Below are 17,051 nucleotides of genomic sequence, written 5' to 3' on the forward strand. Positions count from 1 at the left end.
TAAAAATCAGTGTTGACAACCTCTATACCAGCATGTCCTCAAGTTCCTTTATTGTCCGCCATACATAGCCGCCAGGGCGATAGCTTCGGTCCCAATGCTTGAGAGAACGGCGGCGACCTTGGAGTCATGCACCAGCTTTCATGCTCTTCCATCCGCCTCACGATCACTAAAAACCCAGCGCAAACTGTACACAGGCTTCTGGCAGCATGGTGCCGCAGCAATAGACATATCTTGCTCCGTACTGGCTACGCAGCTCAACGCCGCCAGCTCGCCTCCCCCTCAGCCGCCAACACCACCACCCGAAACACTTGCCGCATCCACCTTCCTCCTCGACTTTCTCTATCCTACTGGGACGGCCGCAGTTCTGCGCAAGTTCGCTCCGGGTTTGGCCAATCATCAAGCGTCGATTCACAGACTGCCTCGGCGGTCCAGGCCGTTCACCTCGTCCGTTGCGACCCCAACAAACCTCGACACTCGATCGATGCAATACGACCAGGACACAACCACACATGCTGCAAAAGAGACTCGACTCGGCCAAGAAGACTTTGACCCGGCAGAAGATCAGGAGTACGAAGACGAGGAAGATGATAAAGATGAAGATGAAGCAGCAGTTGTCAGTTGGCGCCACACCCACAGCGGTCCCTCTTACCTAGGGGCAGGGTCACGGCCCGATTTGATGAGGGAGTTGATGGCAGAGAAAGATACGGAGTACTTCGGCTCGATATGGCAGCTCTACTCGCAACTGGACCGCAGCCTGCAGCCAGAACTCCGCCCCGAAGTTATCGTCTACTTATATCGGTCCTCCAACGTCATCGACGCCCGCAGGATATTGCTCTTGTTCTCGGAAATAGAGACTGACCAATGGACACCAAAGGTCCTTACATCGGCTGTTGCGGCGTCCTTGCGTCTTGAGCACGTGTCGGAAGCATTTGCGCTATACCGCCGGGGACTGGATGCGAATGGCACGGTCAGTGGGCTGAAGGAGCTACTTCAATATGCCTTCAAAAGGTCTGCTTGGAAAACAGTGAAAGACCTTTGGGTAGCTCACCACACAAGCGATGCGTACCGCGACGACGACCTTGCGCCAGTGGAGGCTCTATCCGCCATTCCAAACATCGGAGAACTGGTCAACCAATTCGCGAGTTACGTGACCTCAACGGGAAAAATGGGCAAAGATGCGCAGAAGAGGCTTGGCATACTACTCGAGCAAGCTATCCAAGTTGCGCTCCAGCAACCCTGCAAACCCAAAGAGGCTCTGCCACTGCTTAAGATTATCAACTCCCCGAAGATGTACGCCGACCACCTAAACCAGGCCCTGGCACGGGGTCAGCGAGAGTGCTTGCCAGAAATATACCGTTTGTACCGGGATATGCCGAATGCTACGCTGTCTCCGGAACTTCTGCATGGCATGTTCGATGTCTTTAATCCAGACGACGTACTTGGCCTGGAACAGGTCTACGAGGACTTCTCCAAGACAAGTTATCGCGGTTTGGACAAGTTAGCCGTCAAAAAATATCTCAGGTTCTACGCGTCACGCGGCGACATCAAATCTGTTGAGCGCCTGTCGGCCAAGTATCCGAAGATCCTGAAAGTCACAACACGGTCTCTGTACCTGATGAACGCTTACGCCAGCTTGGGGGATTACGAAGGCGCCCGGGAAGTCCTTGACGAGATGAGGTACAAGCACCGAAAGAAACCTACTCTGAGGCATTGGCACGAACTTCTCAAGAGCTGTCTGCGGGAGGCGACGTACGATCGCCCCAGAATGGTATTCGACGAGCTCTGTGAAGCTGTTAAGCCCAACGAGGTGACCTTCGCAACCATGATGTCCCTAGCGGCATCGAAGGGTGACCTTGACTTTACTTTACAACTTCTCCAACAAGCTCGGTCAAGAGGGATCACAACCGACGTTCCGATTCTACAAAGCGTTGTCGGCGCCTACTGTCGTAACGACCGACTGCGAGAGGCTCTGGCGACTTGTATAGAGGCTAAAAACACAAACGTCCCCGGTGAGCAAGCTCGGCTCTGGAATGTCCTGTTGCGTCGCCATGCGGACCGCCGGGCCTTTGACGATGTTTGCGAGGTCGTTGCTCTCATGGGGCAACATGGTGTCATGTGGACGCCGGAAACCCATGCCGTGCTGCTACAAGCCTTGGTGGCTTGTGGGCAGGCTGATCCCGCGTACAAGGTGCTGCAAGCAGCTGTTCACGACAAGTCTTTCGCTCCCATCCCGGGGCACTTCGTCACTGTTACAGAGGGTGGTCTGAACTCTCGTCAGTTGTGGCTGGCTCGGAATTCGGATAAGTTGATGCGACGGGTCACTGGGCGGCCGTCCTCGGTCGATGCCCGCCTCGCGGAGGCTCGACTTCTGTTCAAGCAACAGCTGTTTAGCACCCTTCAAACACTAGAGCAAGCCGATGGACCAAATGATTTGATGGATGATTTACGGAAAATGGCCGAGGAAGTAAAGACGGCTACGCAGACGGACGCGGATCCCGGTAACGGCGCCCATCGTGCACTAAAACGTGCGGACTCGTTGCATCGTCTGCGCGGGATGCTAGTCAAAGCCATCGCTCTCTTCACCCGATACCGCGATTTTGAGTCTGCCAGAGAGCTAAGGGAGCTGCAAGCAAATTTGGACCAAGAGGGCATCACAACTACCCCCAAGGATGAGCAGTTGGACATCTTACACTCGCTCATGCTGGAGAACATTCAAAACAAGAAGTATGACGCCGCCAAGGCGAACTGGAAACTCATCTGGCAAACAACCCTAGAACTTGCTCGGCCAGCATCCTATTCGGGCCACGGCCCATTTGTTGCATTGCCGCGGTATCGCTACAGCCTGTCCAGACCCTTTGGGACGCTGCAAGAGATGCTCCTGGAGCTGCAGGACTCCGAAAGTCTTAAAGAAGCCCTCGATCAGCTTCTGGACGCGGGCTTCCTTCTCGATGCCCGCGCCATGAACCACGCGTGCCAGGCGCTTGCCCGGACAGGCCGCTGGCTCGATGCCTGCAAGCTCTGCGAAAAGTACCTCATGGACAATTGGACGGGTTGGCTGCTCAACCGCATGAAGCGCCGCCTCAAGGTAAATCTCCCCTTGAGCCATCGCCGCCAAGGCCGCGCGCCGCATCGGCTGCGGCCGACGTCCTACACCCTCGTCGTCCTTGCCAAAGGGTACAGCGACCTCGAAGGGATGGTGGCGTGGTCATCTACCGCCGCGTGGGCGATGCGCACTCTCCAGAAGCACTGCCCCCAGCTCGTGCACGCCATCCAGACTTTGTCGTACACAGGTCTCGGCATCGAGAACGAGGCTTTCGACCGGGACCGCGCCATGGAGTTGGCGAAGAAAGAACTGGAAGAACCGCAGGAAATGGCGTTAGCCGATGAGCAGACCGACGCTGCGTGTGTGACGGAGGAGCAGCCGTCAGCGGGACAGCAAGAACAGGTCTCTGCAACAAAAGACGATGCCGATGAGAGCTTGGCAAACGAAGGGGCTTCGTCCCCGGTAACCGGAGAGGAATCAAGGCTAGACGGCCAACGTGTATGAATAGTTATACCGTGTACAAGACTCAGCTAGACATGTGCATTTGTTGCGACGGGGAGGCCGGCATTCTTAAGCGACCATGATTTCTTGCGGTTTGGCTTGGTTTTCTCATTGTTAGATGGGGGTTTGATGGGTTTATTTTATTTTATTCCTACCCATTTCATCGCAAACGGGGGAGTGTATCGATACAACTGTTCGTCTTTTCTGCTCGCTCTCATTTACATACAGCCCAATAATAGCTACCCAAATGAGGAATGAAGATGGAAGAACAAGGCGCTTCGTGATCTTAAGACACACATACATGGAAACGCCATCTCTTTGCGGCGGAAAAATGAGAAGAAAAGGAAAGAAGGGAGATACCCGTGTGTCTAATCGCTCGCTATCCCGCTCTTGGGAGACTGCATGATTCCTTGCACCGTGCCGACCACAGTCGCGCCCATGCCCTCGTTCTGGGCGTCCCGGCTCGCGAGGCCGAGTCTGCTCCTCTGCATCACGAAGAGCGCCGCCGTCGGCGCGTCGAGGCTGTAGTCAAGGTGCGGCGAGAAGATGAAGTTACCGCCCTGGCAGATGTTGTCGCCCGTGTGGCAGACGACGAGCAGGCGCGTGCCGTCGACGCCGGGGACCGCCGCGCCGCCGAGCGGGTCGCCGAACAGGACGACGCTCGCGATGCGAGCCTGCTGGTTGGGTGGCAGCTGCGCAATAGCGAGGCGGGCCACCTGCGAGCCCTGCGAATAGCCCGAAATCGTGAGGCGCGTGTTGGGGCACACGGACAGCGTGCGGGAGGCGACCGCCGCGGCCGAGGTAGCACCCGTCGTGGAGCCGCCTGCGAAGAAGCCCGGCGGGTCCGCGGGGTACTGATTGACGCCCTGGATGGAGATGGTCCCGGTTCCGTTCATGTATGTTCGGAGGGCGTCGAAGAAGGGCGGACCCGTGAGGAAGCCCACGTTGCCTGGCGGTTATCAGTCACAGAAAATCGCCTTTGTGAACCTGGCCTGAAGTCTTGACCCGAGACGTACCGGGTTCATTTGTTCCCCTTGCAAAGATAACAGCAACGTCCGGACACGTCACGGCCGACGACGTCGAGTTACCTACGGGCAAGCCTGTGGTGCTGTTGATGCCCAGCGCAGTGTTCAAATCGTCTTGAGTGATCCCATTCTCCGTAACGGTCTCCCTCAGCGCTCTCACAACGAGGATCGTAGTGTTGACGACCTTATCCACTACGCCGGGCACCCTGTCGAGGAGATCAAGGACGTCGAGTTTCCCCGAGAGCAGGCTTGACAGGTCCCGCTCGCGGTTCTTCGGCAGCGACAGTGCCGTTGTCTGCTGGCACAGCAATGCCGCCGACAAGAGAATGACCGGAGACGGCCTCATCGGGCCGTCTTTTCCCTTGGTGATAATGATGCACAACAAGAAAGGGAACGGATGGCTGTTTCGTTTGTATTACAAGGGTGATGTCGCGGGTGTACAACAAGGCCAGGTCCGATCCCTAGAGTCGCAGGGTAACGAAGATCCTAGTTGTCCAAGAATATCCGAAAGCAGATGAGGAGCCAAAAGGAGAAAGGGGGTTGTTCAGAGTATTTCAACGCTTGGATACGACCGCGAGACGTGGGTGGGAGGAGGCGTCACGACTACATGGACCGCGAACAAGCAAAACGACGTGTCCCACGACGACCATTGCGTACTTACCTATCCGCCCCCTTCGCCCCCCCAAACGCCCAGAAACACCCGCGTGGGAGGGGAATCGCTGAGTAGATGACCCCGAAGCCGCACGCTCCGCTCCGCTCCGGAAAGCCGGAAGCGAATGCGTTTCACAGCGCTGCGGGCGACGGCGAGAATGTGTCGCGTTGAAACCGTCTGATGTCGACAACGGATCGGTTTAGAGCCCAATGACAGCGCAAACGCTGTGTTCGGACTCGCGTATTCGAGACTGGCAGCATGCCCCTCATTGAAGTATTTGGAAACACCTTGGTGCGAGGTTCGGGGACGCACTGCTCGAAATCGCTACTCTAAGTCTGCTGCCTGCTTCTCAATGCAGTCGTTATGCCTTGCTGAGTGTTGGGTTTATACACCAATTGGTTAAAAATACATCCTAACGAGGACTCACCTCGCAGGACACGCCAGAACGTACCTACGTCTTTAACCCGATTCCTCACCGCGCCCCTCCGCATCCTCTCAGGGTTCACTCTTCTCATGAGCCCAAGGCCGTAGTGCGCCTGGGTTCGACTTCGCACTCGGACGGCGGTGAGATGAGAGACCCCGTCGAGCCCCCAGCCGGTTGAAGAGTGAGGCTTTGGGAGGTATGACCTAGGGGTCCGGTCCGGTCTAGCCTTCGCCACATTGTGAGCTTGTTTTTGTTGTTGTTGTTGTTGGGGGGGGGGGGGGGTCCTTGGGCCTCGCGGGCACTTCACAATGTGCCTGGGAAGTCAGTATGGGCAATCAGACTTGGTTATTCGTTTTTTATTTTCAATTCCCACTGGAAACCACAGTCTATGACGCCCTCCGTCCGATGAACTCCGTTTCGTAAACTCCGAGACCCATGTAATCCCGGGCGGTGACAAGATGGTTAGATATGTACAATATATATATGCGCCTTACTCCGAGCTGTCCCGACGATCTGAGGACAGCTCGCCCTGGTTCTGTACTCCTAGGGACCGAAGGCGTCGAGAAAGTAATCCTTCCGTGCCTCCCGGGCTTCCGCGCCCAGATGGAGCAAAAAGGTTGCCGCCGTATCCGACATCCCCCTTGTTTAGCTTCTCGTATCGAGCGATGTGAGCTTCCCAGCCGTCCTTGGTTGTTGGCCTGCTTGGCTGTGACGACTGAGGCGAGAGTATGCCCGGAGTTGTAGTGGTGTTTGTGCTGTCGCTGGTGTTGCTTCCTAGACGAGCCCGCCCCGGCAGAGCGAATGGGATGGTATCCACCGGCTGGTTGTTGCCGCCAAAGCTGAATGGAGAAGGCGACGGCTGTTTCCCTGTTGCCTGCGGTGATTGCGAGAGCCCGTCCGATGTGTCGAACCCGTGTAGAGATTGGCCTAGCGAGAAGCCAGCGCTCCGCCTCCTGAAAGCCTTCTCGGCAGCAAGTGTTGCTGCGGGGCCGCTGCTGTTGGATAGTGGTGAGTGCATCGCACGAATGGGCTTGTACGGCGTGTACCGCGGCTCGGGGCATGTGGTCTCGTTGCGCAGCTTCTCCTTGCCATCGGGCACCCGGTTGGCGAAAACGATCCGAATGCTCTTGTAAAGGTAGTACCGCCCTTTGGCTGGGCAGCAAATGTGTAGATGCACGAGATAGCGCAGGATCGGCCGATCCGAACCCACGGCCTCGGCGAGCCCAGGCGCGTTCTCAATGATGGGGCCAGCCGAATAACTCCGCTGTCGGATGAAGGTTTTCGTCCCAGGCTCCATGCCAGCGAGGTCATACGGGACCAGGAACAGCTTGACAGCCGTCTTGTTCGGGTTCTTGATAATGATTTGGATCTGGCCCTTCTCGGGTATCCGATAACTCCCACCAGGCGGCGCCCTAGGCGACCCTGATCTCCGCCTTGCCCGTTGCGTTTTGCGTGCCTCACGATCCGAGCCATCTACCATCGCAGGGCCGTCGCCCATGGCCACGTCGTCTTCCACAGCCCTCCGCTCAGCGACTCTGGCCTGCAACTTCCGCCGGGAACGCTGCCCCTCTTCGGGGTTCGGCAGACCGTTTTCCAGGTCAATTTGTCCAACGTATGGACTTGGCCCGTCTTCTGATCGCACACGGCCTTGCGATGCTCCTCCGTAGCTGTAAAATACCGCGGGAAAAGGTAATGTGACGTGGGCCGGACATCTCAAGCTGGACTTACACTTCCCCAAGCCCAGCACGCCAATCTGCGCAAGGAAATTGAGTGGCTTCGACGGCGTCGTCGACATTCGACCCCGGAGGATGCTCTCTTCATAGGACCCGACCATGGACGCATGCTGCAATGGAGAAGTTTCAGCATTGAACGAGGGCCGCCTAGGTCTAAGAAACGCGGGCGTTTGCGGTGAGGTGCCGGATAGCGTCACTTGGGGCGCGGATGTGAGGGACCGCCGTGGTTGGTGTGCTTGGTACGGCAGTGCCGTCCCTCGTTGCGAGGACTGCCTGTGAAGCGCAGGGTGGCTCAGCGGCGGGACAGCAAACGGAGGAGGGACGACCGAGTTCAGCGTGTGCCTCCGCAAGTTCACGTTCAGGGGGCTCGTCGCGATGTCGATGCCGTGCAGCGGTATCGACAGGTCAGCGTCATCATTGCTCTCGGACTGGACTAGCGGGCTGGTCGGCGGCTTGTACACGAAACTTGACGAGAATGACGAGGACAAAGACGAAGGCACAGATCTGTAGTCGTCATGCGCGGCCACAAAAGGTATCCTTCCGTCGAACTGGAACGAGGAAAAGTCTCGCGGGGGCGACGTTGCGATCCACGCGTTGCGAGATGCGAAGAACTGAGTGGTTCTGCGGTCGCTGCCGCCCCCCTCCACCTCTTCCTCCTGCGGCCCTTGCTGCTTCTCCCGCGACCGGTCCTCGGTGAAGTCGCCACTGTGCAGAGCAGACCTCGGTCTCTGAATGCTCAATCCCTCGCGCACCCTCTCGTCGTCGTCCCGTAATCCACCCAATTTCTCCGGAGTGATACTCGCCGGCGGTAGTAAGCTAGACGAGCTCGACGGCGGACGCGAGCTTCGTGGGGTGGTTGGACGGGGCAAGTTATTGAACAGCGACTCGAGCTGAGTGATGTTGTGGGCAAAAGGACCATCTCTGGGGCTCCGAGGTGATCCTAAAAGGCGGTTCGGAACCCAAGTCGGACTCTCTCCTCGCTTCAGGCGCTCGATCAACTCGGCGCGATCAGACGTGATTGCGGCGGCATCACTCTCGGGGGTTGAGGGCCTTGGGCTTTCGAGAACGGGGCCCTCGCAGAGTTCAGTCCGGATGCTCTCTTCAGATAGCTTCCTCGTCAGGGACGGCATGTTGATTTGCTGGTGCAGCAAGATTGGTTCTGTTGCAGTGGATGATGCATTGGGAACGGGCGGCGAGTGGTAGAGATCGTCCTGGAATATGGGCATGGTGTGGTCGGCAAGGTCTGAACCACAGCGCGGCTGTGGTTCAGATCTGGTGTCGAGTTCGCTATGTTGGCGGCGGCTGAGGAGAAACCGACCATGCCTCCCGTCGTCTCTTTGCTTCGTTTGTGAAAGAGTGTATGTCTGTGTTTGGTGGTGGTGGTGCCTTTGTCAGGTGGTTTGGTTGTGTTAGTCACCAGATTAATTATTCTTTAACAGCATGGGCGGCAGGACGTCATATGCACAGCGTCTCGCCCCCGACACACCCGATTTCGCTCCCTGTCCTATGCTTGACTTGGGGGTTGAGTCAAGCAAGGGGGATACCTGTGGTTCGATGGCGTCAGTGGTGTGTCGAGAAATGAGTCTATTTGAAATGATAAACAAAAGCAAATGTAAACCAAAAGGGTAGAACAGCGACAGAAACCGGGGAGGTTGGAGAGTTGCGGTCAGTCGTGACAGCGACAAGCGGGCAGTGACATGCACTCGTTCATTCGGGGGTGAGGGGGGTGGGAGGAGAGAGATAGGAAGGCAGGCGGGATGCAGCTGCTAGACGAGAGCGAGCGACCTTGGGTACCAACCAAGTTGGGGTTGGACTTCTTGCCTTGGTGATATTGGCTAGCGAAGTTGGTCAGCTGCACACCAGCCGGTTTAGCGAGGAACGACGCCAACTTCTGGAGGGGCTGTGGGGCTATGATTGAAAAAGCCCCAGGGGCTGCCCTGTCCAGTGTATCGTTTCATTTCCTCCCTACCGTGGTGCTGGCAGCTTGACAATGCAGACCACAAACTGCCACCTCGTCGGTGATGAGCGTCCCTTGGACCGATATGCCGAACCTTGCGCCTGCATCTGCCGGAATCCAGCAAGAGTTGAGACAGTTTCCCTACCTAATCGCCACTAATCCGACTCAGATCCACCCTTCTCTGCGCTGGCACCTGCCCTGGATCAGTCCCGTCCGGGTGATGCAGTCAGCGACTTGCATTGCGTTTGACCACGCCCGCCTCGAACAACCACCAGAGAGACGCTGTAACCATTGGTAAAATATTTTTTATCATCGTTGAAATTCCAATTTTAACACAGTACCTACCATACCTAGTAAGAAGAAAGTAGTGGTGCACGTCTCTCTCTCTCTCTGCCTGGACGGCCGCAAAGTGTCATACCGCAAATCAGCCCAAACGGCTTTTCTCGGCACGACGAGGAAGAGACGGGGGGGAAGACAAGGCGAGAGTATGGATATGAGGGGGGAAACCAAGCTCTGTTAGTTGCTGGGAAAAGTCTATGGCCAAGGTATGACCTGAAACGCACGGCAAGCATTGAAGCTTTGAAGTGTTGAAGCCTTCCAGTCGAATCAACGCCTTGACACAAATGCGGCGCCACGAATCTTGTCGTCAGTCGGTTCGTTCTTGGATACCAGACTTGCCAACGCTCGCGCTCGCAGCTAATCACTCGTCGTCCGGGCTGTCCCCGGCGCGGCCTGTTCGATATTCGGCACCAATACGCCTGTCGTTTCCAGGCCGTGTTGTTGTTGTTGTTGTTATTATTGTCCCCAAAAAAGGCTGACATACGCTGTTGTTAATCACGGTCGGTTCCGGTCCGATGTTGTGTCGTACCGGATGACTTGCTTAAAGAATACATGCAACCAGACTACATGACGCTGCAGTTAAAGTACGGCATGTCCCTGTAGCTGAACGGGACAATCCAGGGCGAACACGGTTCATTTCGAAGTAACTCAACGTTTGGGGGTATCAAGTCTTGGTCTCTTTCTAGGTACTCTTCTGCCCAGTCGCGTGCCTTCTTCGGCCCCATACCACAACGTAGGATCGATGGCATAACCCGGCCACTCACAGACAAACCTTCGTCCAGCTCTGTCCGCCACGGCTCCAAAATTCACGGGGGTATACAGATAATGCTACAAACACCTTCATGAAACGCCCAGCCCATGGGTCTCGCCATGTGCATTCCACAGCGTGAGACTTTTCCCTATTCGACTCCCCAATCATCATCGTCCGCCACGTCGTAGTCCATCTCCTGTTGTTGCTCAGGCTGCTGGTCCAGAGTGGTCGCCGAAGACCCGTTAGGTGCGGCGTTGCCCATGGTCATATCATGATCAGGCGCGCCCTGACGCTTCAAAGCAGCCTTCTCCGTCGTGCTGGCTAAAGGCAGTGGTTTGGAAACCCACGACAACTCAAGCTGACCATCGATGCCAGGAATTTCCTTCTTCAAAAGACCATAGAAGAACTTCTCCGCCGTCTTGCGGTCCTTGAAGGTAACTTCGGTCTCGGAAGGGGTCGTGTGGATATCGGTGAATTCGCCCACGCCCTAAAATAGGTTAGCACGTCCACAGGAAAATACAGGACAACAAGCAGCTTACGAGAAGGTATTGCCGAAGCACCTCATCCTTCTCAGACGACGTAAAGTCTACGCCCGTGACAGAAACAGTCTTGGGACGATTATCCAACGAATATGCCGCATAGGCAGCGTGGACATCGCCTCTAAATCCCCCACGGTAGGATCCCCTACCCCTGGGCGCAAAGCCTCGTCCGCGCGGAGCAAAGCCGCCTCTGCCGCGGGCATTGCCACGGGTACTTCCATGCCAAGTGGTTGCTGGCTCATCCGCCGCGCTCGGGTCCAGACCGAGGAGCTTAGCCTCGTCCTCGAGTGCCGCGAGCTGCGCCCGAAGCGCCGAGTTCAGCGAGCCATCCTCGGCGTTGTCTACATCACCATTCTTGGATGCCATCTTTGCCTGGAGCTTCTGCTGGACTTCTCGGTGCTGGGCAAGTAGCTCTCGCTGACGATGCTCCAACTCTTGACGTTGCTTGTCGAGCTCCACTTTCTTTCGCATTTTCTCTTCGTGCTGTCGCTGAGCCTCTTCTTGCTTTTTCATGAACTCCTCCAAGTCGATTTCGGGTTCTCCCTCTTCGCCAGAGGCATTGGCAGCACGTGCTGCAGCCTGTTCAGCTTCCTCGACAAACCAAAAGACCCTAACAAAGCGGTTGTCGAATATGACCTTAGGAGACCGGTAGGCAGCGTTGGCAGCGTCCCATGTGTCATACTTGACGGTTGCAAGCCGCTTGTACGGCTGCATCGTGACCTGCTCAATGTTGCCAAACTCCGAGAAGAACTTGCGGATTTCCTCTTCCGAAAAGTGGTCCTCCGGAATGTTCTCGACGACGATGGTCGTCTTGGATCTGTCATCGACAGGGCCATCTGCCGAGAATGAGGCTCGGTTCTGGCGCCGTCTACCTTTTGCACCCCGTCGATTCTTACGGCCGTCTCGACCTTCCTGTTCAGCGTTGAAGGCCTCCATGAGTTGTTGCATCTGCTGAAAGTTCTGCGACATCATCATTGCCGCATCCCGGGGATCAAAATCTGAAAACTCGTTAGTTTGAGATGCCGGACGAGTTCGAGTAATATCAAGATCCAACGAAGGTGTAGCTTTCAGTAGTCAACCTTATAATAAAATTTGTGAAGTCATCGCATAAATGCTCGGACGGATTTCTCATCATGCTACAGGGGAAACAGAACAAAGACGGACAATGCACTCACCCTCGAACTTGGGAGGCCCGCTGGGACCGCTGGGCGGGAGCCAGATAGGCTCGATGCCGTGGTCGTACTGGCAAGAATTACCGCGAGCACAATAGCCCTTGGTCGCGAAGTCGCGACATTTCTGCCTGTTTCTTCGCGGTCCGATTGGCGGGCCGTAAGGTGCTGGTTGGGGATAGACCGGCATCTGGGGCAGCCCGCGCCAGTCTTGGAAATTACCGGGCGGCTGCGGGAAGTTGGGATCGTACGGCGCAGTTGCGGGCGGTACCTGTTGAAGACCGTCGGAAACATATGGCTGCCTTGGGTAGGCGTTCGGACTACCGCGCCCTCTCAGGCCAGGCATCCTCGAGTCCCACTGTACTCGACGTGGTTGCTTGTGTGCGCGCTCCTCGCCGAAGGGAAAGTCCCGATCGCCCGAGGCGCCGACATCTCTTTCATGGTATGAACGTTTCCGCGAACCACTTTGCAGCGCTAAGTCTGATGACGCGACGGGACTAGAGAGATTCGACTGCGATCGCTTCTCGGGCGGCGGAGGCGCACCGGGGAGGAAGGACCTGTACTCGATGACGCGAAACAACTCGTCAACAAAGTCAGGTGCGGCATCTGTTACTTGGTTAGCAAGTTGCTCAGCGGGTCCGTCGATGCGACGTGGCTAACCCGTGTTCAGAAACTGCGGCAATTCGCTTTCGCATGCCGCACGTATGTGCGCTGCGTCGCCTTCCTGAGAGGCGAGCAGAGCCAAGACATAGTCTGCCAAGATATCCGTCTCTGTATCGGATCTTGAGGGGAGGATGGTCAGCTAGAGGAATGATGGTTAGGGATTGGGAGTTGAACGAACACTTCAGGCAGCTTGTTCATAAGCCATGCTCTGAGCAAAGGCGTGTCCTCGGCCGCTAAAAACATTGTCGCAGTGCGGCACGCGCCAAACCATGAGCCTGAATATGAACTGATGTATCAATAAGTGTGATACTCATGAATTGAGAGAAAAGGATGGAGTCATTGTCGTTGTTCGGCGGGAAGCCCCTCGAACAGACGAAAAATTGTTCAGATGGGAAGTGTTGAAGGATGGAGCAGCTCAATCGGAGCGAGGCTGAACTTTTTATTAGCAGATCTCGCTAAGAAAGGACCCACTTTAAACCTAGGTGGAAACAGCGGATACCTACTTAGCTACTTGCTATGCCTGTCCACCTGTCTGGGTAGGTACGGATACAGTGCCTACTTAAACCATCTAGGGACCTCACGCAGGACAATTACGACTCGAGCTAAGCACCTACCTACGGAAGGGGCTCGAGGTGTGCCCAAATTTGACGGAACGATGTCTAGGTGCGTATAACGATGGTCAAGTCTGGGCCTGGGACAGCAATAGAGTGTGACTTGTTATCCAATCCACAATTCCATTCGGATATACATATTGAACTTGTCTTCTTCATTTCGAGACTACGCGAAAGCTATGGAAAGAACGGGGTCATAATTTTTGATATCATCTACCAAGCCCAGTTCGTCATGAATGCCCAAAAAGGCACAACGCCATTTTCTATTAACCCGTGGGAAAGGCGTTTACAACTTGTCGTAGTACTGATTTACAAGGTTAACATCAACATCAGCATCACGGGGGGTCAAATGGACTCACGTTCTCAACACCAGGAACCTCAACCTTGAGACCCTTGCGCTTACGCATCTCCTGGACGATTTGGCCGACCTTGGAGGTGCCGTCAAGAGGAGAGCCACCGGGCAGGGGCTGCCAGTGGTCGAAGACGGACTGAGGGAAGGCCTGTCCGGAGGTGGCCTGGCGCAGGTCACTGTTGAAGCCGAAGGACTCCATGACGGGCAGGTAGGCCTTGATGGTGAACAGAGGAGTACCGGGGCGCTGCTCCTCACCGAAGACGTGACCACGTCTGCGGGTAAGGACACCGTAGACACCACCCATGGCCTGCTCGGGAACCTGGATCTCGACCAGGAAGACGGGCTCGAGAAGGGCGGGCTCGGCAAGCAGAGCGGCGGCGTACAGGACTCTGCGGGAGGTGGGGATGATCTGACCACCACCACGGTGGATGGCATCGGCGTGCAGGGTGACATCCATGATGTTCCAGCGAACGGAACGCATGGGCTCCTCAGCAACGGGACCCTCACGGGTGGCCCACTGGAAACCAGAGACAACAGAGTCCTTGATTTCGTTGAGGTACTGAACGGCCTTGGTCTGGTCGACGAGCAAGTTGGCGCCAGTGGTGTCGGGGCCGAAGGTCCAGATCTTACGGGCGTCGGTGACGTCCCAGCCGAAGTCGTCGGCCAGGATGCGGGCACGAGCCTTGAAGTCGTCACGGGGGCTGATCTTGCCGGCCTCGATCTCCTTGGAGAGCTCCTCGTCAATGGGCTCAGCGATCATGTAGATACGGTTGTGCTTGTTGGGAGACTTGGACAGAGCAGTGATGCTGGACTTGCCGACAACGGTCTCACGGTACTGGACGACGGGGTCGGAGATGATGAGGGGAACACCAGCGTGGTCGTTCATCAGATCGTTCAGGCAAATCTCCAAGTGGAGCTCACCGGCACCGGCGACAATGTGCTCACCAGACTCAGAGGTCATGGTCAGAACGCAAGGGTCGGACTTGGAGAGACGCTTGAGACCCTCGACGAGCTTGGGGAGATCCTGGGCGTTCTTGACCTGGACGGAGCGCTGAACGACGGGGGAGACGGAGAACTTCATGACCTTGAGGTTGTGGGCGGTGTCGGAGGTGGTGAGGGTACCAGACTTGAGCAGGAACTGGTCAATACCGACCAGACCAACAATGTTACCGGCAGGCATGTCGTCGATGGCCTCGACCTTGCCACCCATCATCAGGACGGTGCGCTGAATGGCCTTGATGAAAAGGTCCTCCTTCTTGCCAGGGGTGTAGTTGGGGCCCTGGATGCGGACCTTGATACCAGACTTGACGGTACCGGCGAAAACACGACCAAAGGCGTAGAAGCGGCCCTTGTCGGAGGTGGGGACCATCTTGGAGACGTAAAGCATGAGAGGGCCCTTGGGGTCGCAGTCACGGATGGCAATAGCAGCCTCGTCGTCGGGGGGACCCTCGTAGAGAGTCTCGACACGGTACTTCTGGGCCGTGACGGGGGAGGGGAGGTGGAGAATCATCATCTCCAGAAGGGCGTCGGCGGCGGGCAGGAAAGTGCGCATGACGGCCTTGAGGAGCTGCTTGCCCTCCTTCTCACGGTCCTCGGCGGGGAGCTTAAGGTTCAGCTTCTCAAGGAGGGTGGCGACCTCCTCCTTCTTGAAGTTCATGACGGCGGAGAAGATCTTGAAGATCGGGTCCAAGATGAACTGGTTGAAGGCACGCTCGAGCTGCTTGCCCTCGTGGGAGCTCTTGGTGGTCCACTTCTTGGTGTGGGGGTTGAAGTAGTTGTCGCCCCAGAGACGCTCCATCATCTTGTTGCGGTCGACACCAAACTTCTTGGCGTAGCGGACGGCGAACTGGCGGATGGTGAAGGCCCAGCCGTGCAGACCGGAACCGAAGGCGATGGTACCTCTGTCGGGGTAGACCTGGACATCACCGAGAGACTTGTCGAAGTAGGTCGAGATGATGACGTTGACGGACTCGATGGTACGAGAGAAGGACTGGTAAAGGTCCTCCTTGGAGACCTGGAGCTCGAGGAGAGCACGGTCGACCTTGTTGATGATGACGACGGGCTTGATGCGCTCACCGAGAGCCTGACGCAGGACGGTCTCGGTCTGGACGCACACACCCTCGACGGTGTCGACGACGACGAGAGCACCGTCCGTGACACGGAGAGCGGCAGTGACTTCGGAGGAGAAATCAACGTGACCAGGGGAGTCGATCAGGTTGATGAGGAAGTCGGTGCCGTCGGTCTTCTGGCCAACAATGTCCTTAACGTCCTCGGGGTCGACGTTGTGGTACAGGGAGATGGCAGTAGACTTGATGGTAATACCACGCTCCTGCTCGTCGGCACGAGTATCCGTGGCTCTCGCGTCTCCGGCCTTGGCGGTGGAGATGATACCGGCCTTGGACAGGAGGGAGTCGGTGAGGGTGGACTTTCCGTGATCGACGTGGGCAATGACGGACATGTTACGGACGTTCGTGGGCTTGTCCATGAGCCCACGGATCTCCTCGATGGTGAAGCTGCGATGAGACCATGGTTAGCAATGCGAACCCCTAGGTGCTTGGTTGACGGTCTCGTAGTAGAGGCTTATCTCCGAAGATGGGAGAGTGAGGGGGGCGGGGTAAAGTCTGGTCGCTGGGCGAGGCGACCCAAGCTTCCTCGCCCAAGATTCTCGTCTCAAAACCGGGCAGGGCAGGACAACAACAGAAGAAATCAACGAGACTGCGACTGCTCCTTGAAAAGAACAGGGAGAGGATGATGGATGAGGTAGCAAGAAGGTGATGATGGACTTACTTGACCATTTTGGCGGCGGTGGCTCAGCGAGCTCTTTGAAATCTCTGTGTCGGGTGAGATGTAAGGTTGAAGTTAGGCGAAGCGGGGTTGAAGAATCTGCCCCGCGCTCACAGAGTGCTGAATCCTTTTTCTGCTAGAGAAAAAGGTAGACAGAGAAGAGTGTGAGGTGCCGAAGCGATGAAAAGTCGACAGTTCCAGGAAACGGACAGGGGAACTTAAGCTCCTCTACCGATTCTTTTATCGTCGAAAAGGTTGGATGAGATGGAGGCGGGAAGTAGGAGGAGAGTGGAAGGGAAGAGGAAGAAAAAAAGAGAAGTGGTGCCTCTTTCTCTCTCGCTGTGTGGCAGTCGTTGCCCCGAGGGAGGGGGGAGAAAAAAAAAAGTTAGTGACTGGCCGAATGAGAAAAATGGGCAGGCAGGTGGGGCAGCGCAAAGCCAGAGAAAAACCCCGCCACTCTTTCCTGGTTTTTCCCCCCTACTCTCACAGAGGTACCAACATCACTTGG

The 17,051-nt window shown here is 56.3% G+C and overlaps 5 protein-coding genes across 5 annotated transcripts; 1 reads left to right on the forward strand and 4 right to left on the reverse strand.

The window, feature by feature from the left end:
- Positions 1–94: 94 nt before the first annotated feature.
- Positions 95–3,547, forward strand: CH63R_07752 (CoxI translation protein CYA5; the record flags this gene model as incomplete). The annotated part of the gene is made up of 1 exon (XM_018302726.1): positions 95–3,547. One exon carries the CDS (start codon positions 95–97, stop codon positions 3,545–3,547), a length of 3,453 nt encoding a protein of 1,150 aa, XP_018157504.1.
- A 365-nt stretch (positions 3,548–3,912) lies between these two features.
- On the reverse strand, positions 3,913–4,915 carry CH63R_07753 (Cutinase; the record flags this gene model as incomplete). Its single annotated transcript, XM_018302727.1, has 2 exons — positions 3,913–4,493; positions 4,561–4,915. 2 exons carry the CDS (start codon positions 4,913–4,915, stop codon positions 3,913–3,915), a joined length of 936 nt encoding a protein of 311 aa, XP_018157505.1.
- A 1,220-nt stretch (positions 4,916–6,135) lies between these two features.
- CH63R_07754 (uncharacterized protein) lies at positions 6,136–8,604 on the reverse strand (the record flags this gene model as incomplete). Its single annotated transcript, XM_018302728.1, has 1 exon — positions 6,136–8,604. The coding sequence occupies one exon, from the start codon at positions 8,602–8,604 to the stop codon at positions 6,136–6,138; it is 2,469 nt and encodes an 822-aa protein (XP_018157506.1).
- A 1,969-nt stretch (positions 8,605–10,573) lies between these two features.
- Positions 10,574–13,039, reverse strand: CH63R_07755 (RNA recognition domain-containing protein; the record flags this gene model as incomplete). Its single annotated transcript, XM_018302729.1, has 5 exons — positions 10,574–10,912; positions 10,965–11,962; positions 12,140–12,739; positions 12,794–12,915; positions 12,975–13,039. The coding sequence occupies 5 exons, from the start codon at positions 13,037–13,039 to the stop codon at positions 10,574–10,576; spliced, it is 2,124 nt and encodes a 707-aa protein (XP_018157507.1).
- A 654-nt stretch (positions 13,040–13,693) lies between these two features.
- Positions 13,694–16,554, reverse strand: CH63R_07756 (Translation elongation factor aEF-2; the record flags this gene model as incomplete). The annotated part of the gene is made up of 3 exons (XM_018302730.1): positions 13,694–13,711; positions 13,767–16,272; positions 16,547–16,554. 3 exons carry the CDS (start codon positions 16,552–16,554, stop codon positions 13,694–13,696), a joined length of 2,532 nt encoding a protein of 843 aa, XP_018157508.1.
- Positions 16,555–17,051: the final 497 nt, after the last annotated feature.

The sequence above is a fragment of the Colletotrichum higginsianum genome, chromosome 5 (assembly GCF_001672515.1).
Source record: "Colletotrichum higginsianum IMI 349063 chromosome 5, whole genome shotgun sequence".
NCBI lineage: Eukaryota > Fungi > Ascomycota > Sordariomycetes > Glomerellales > Glomerellaceae > Colletotrichum > Colletotrichum higginsianum.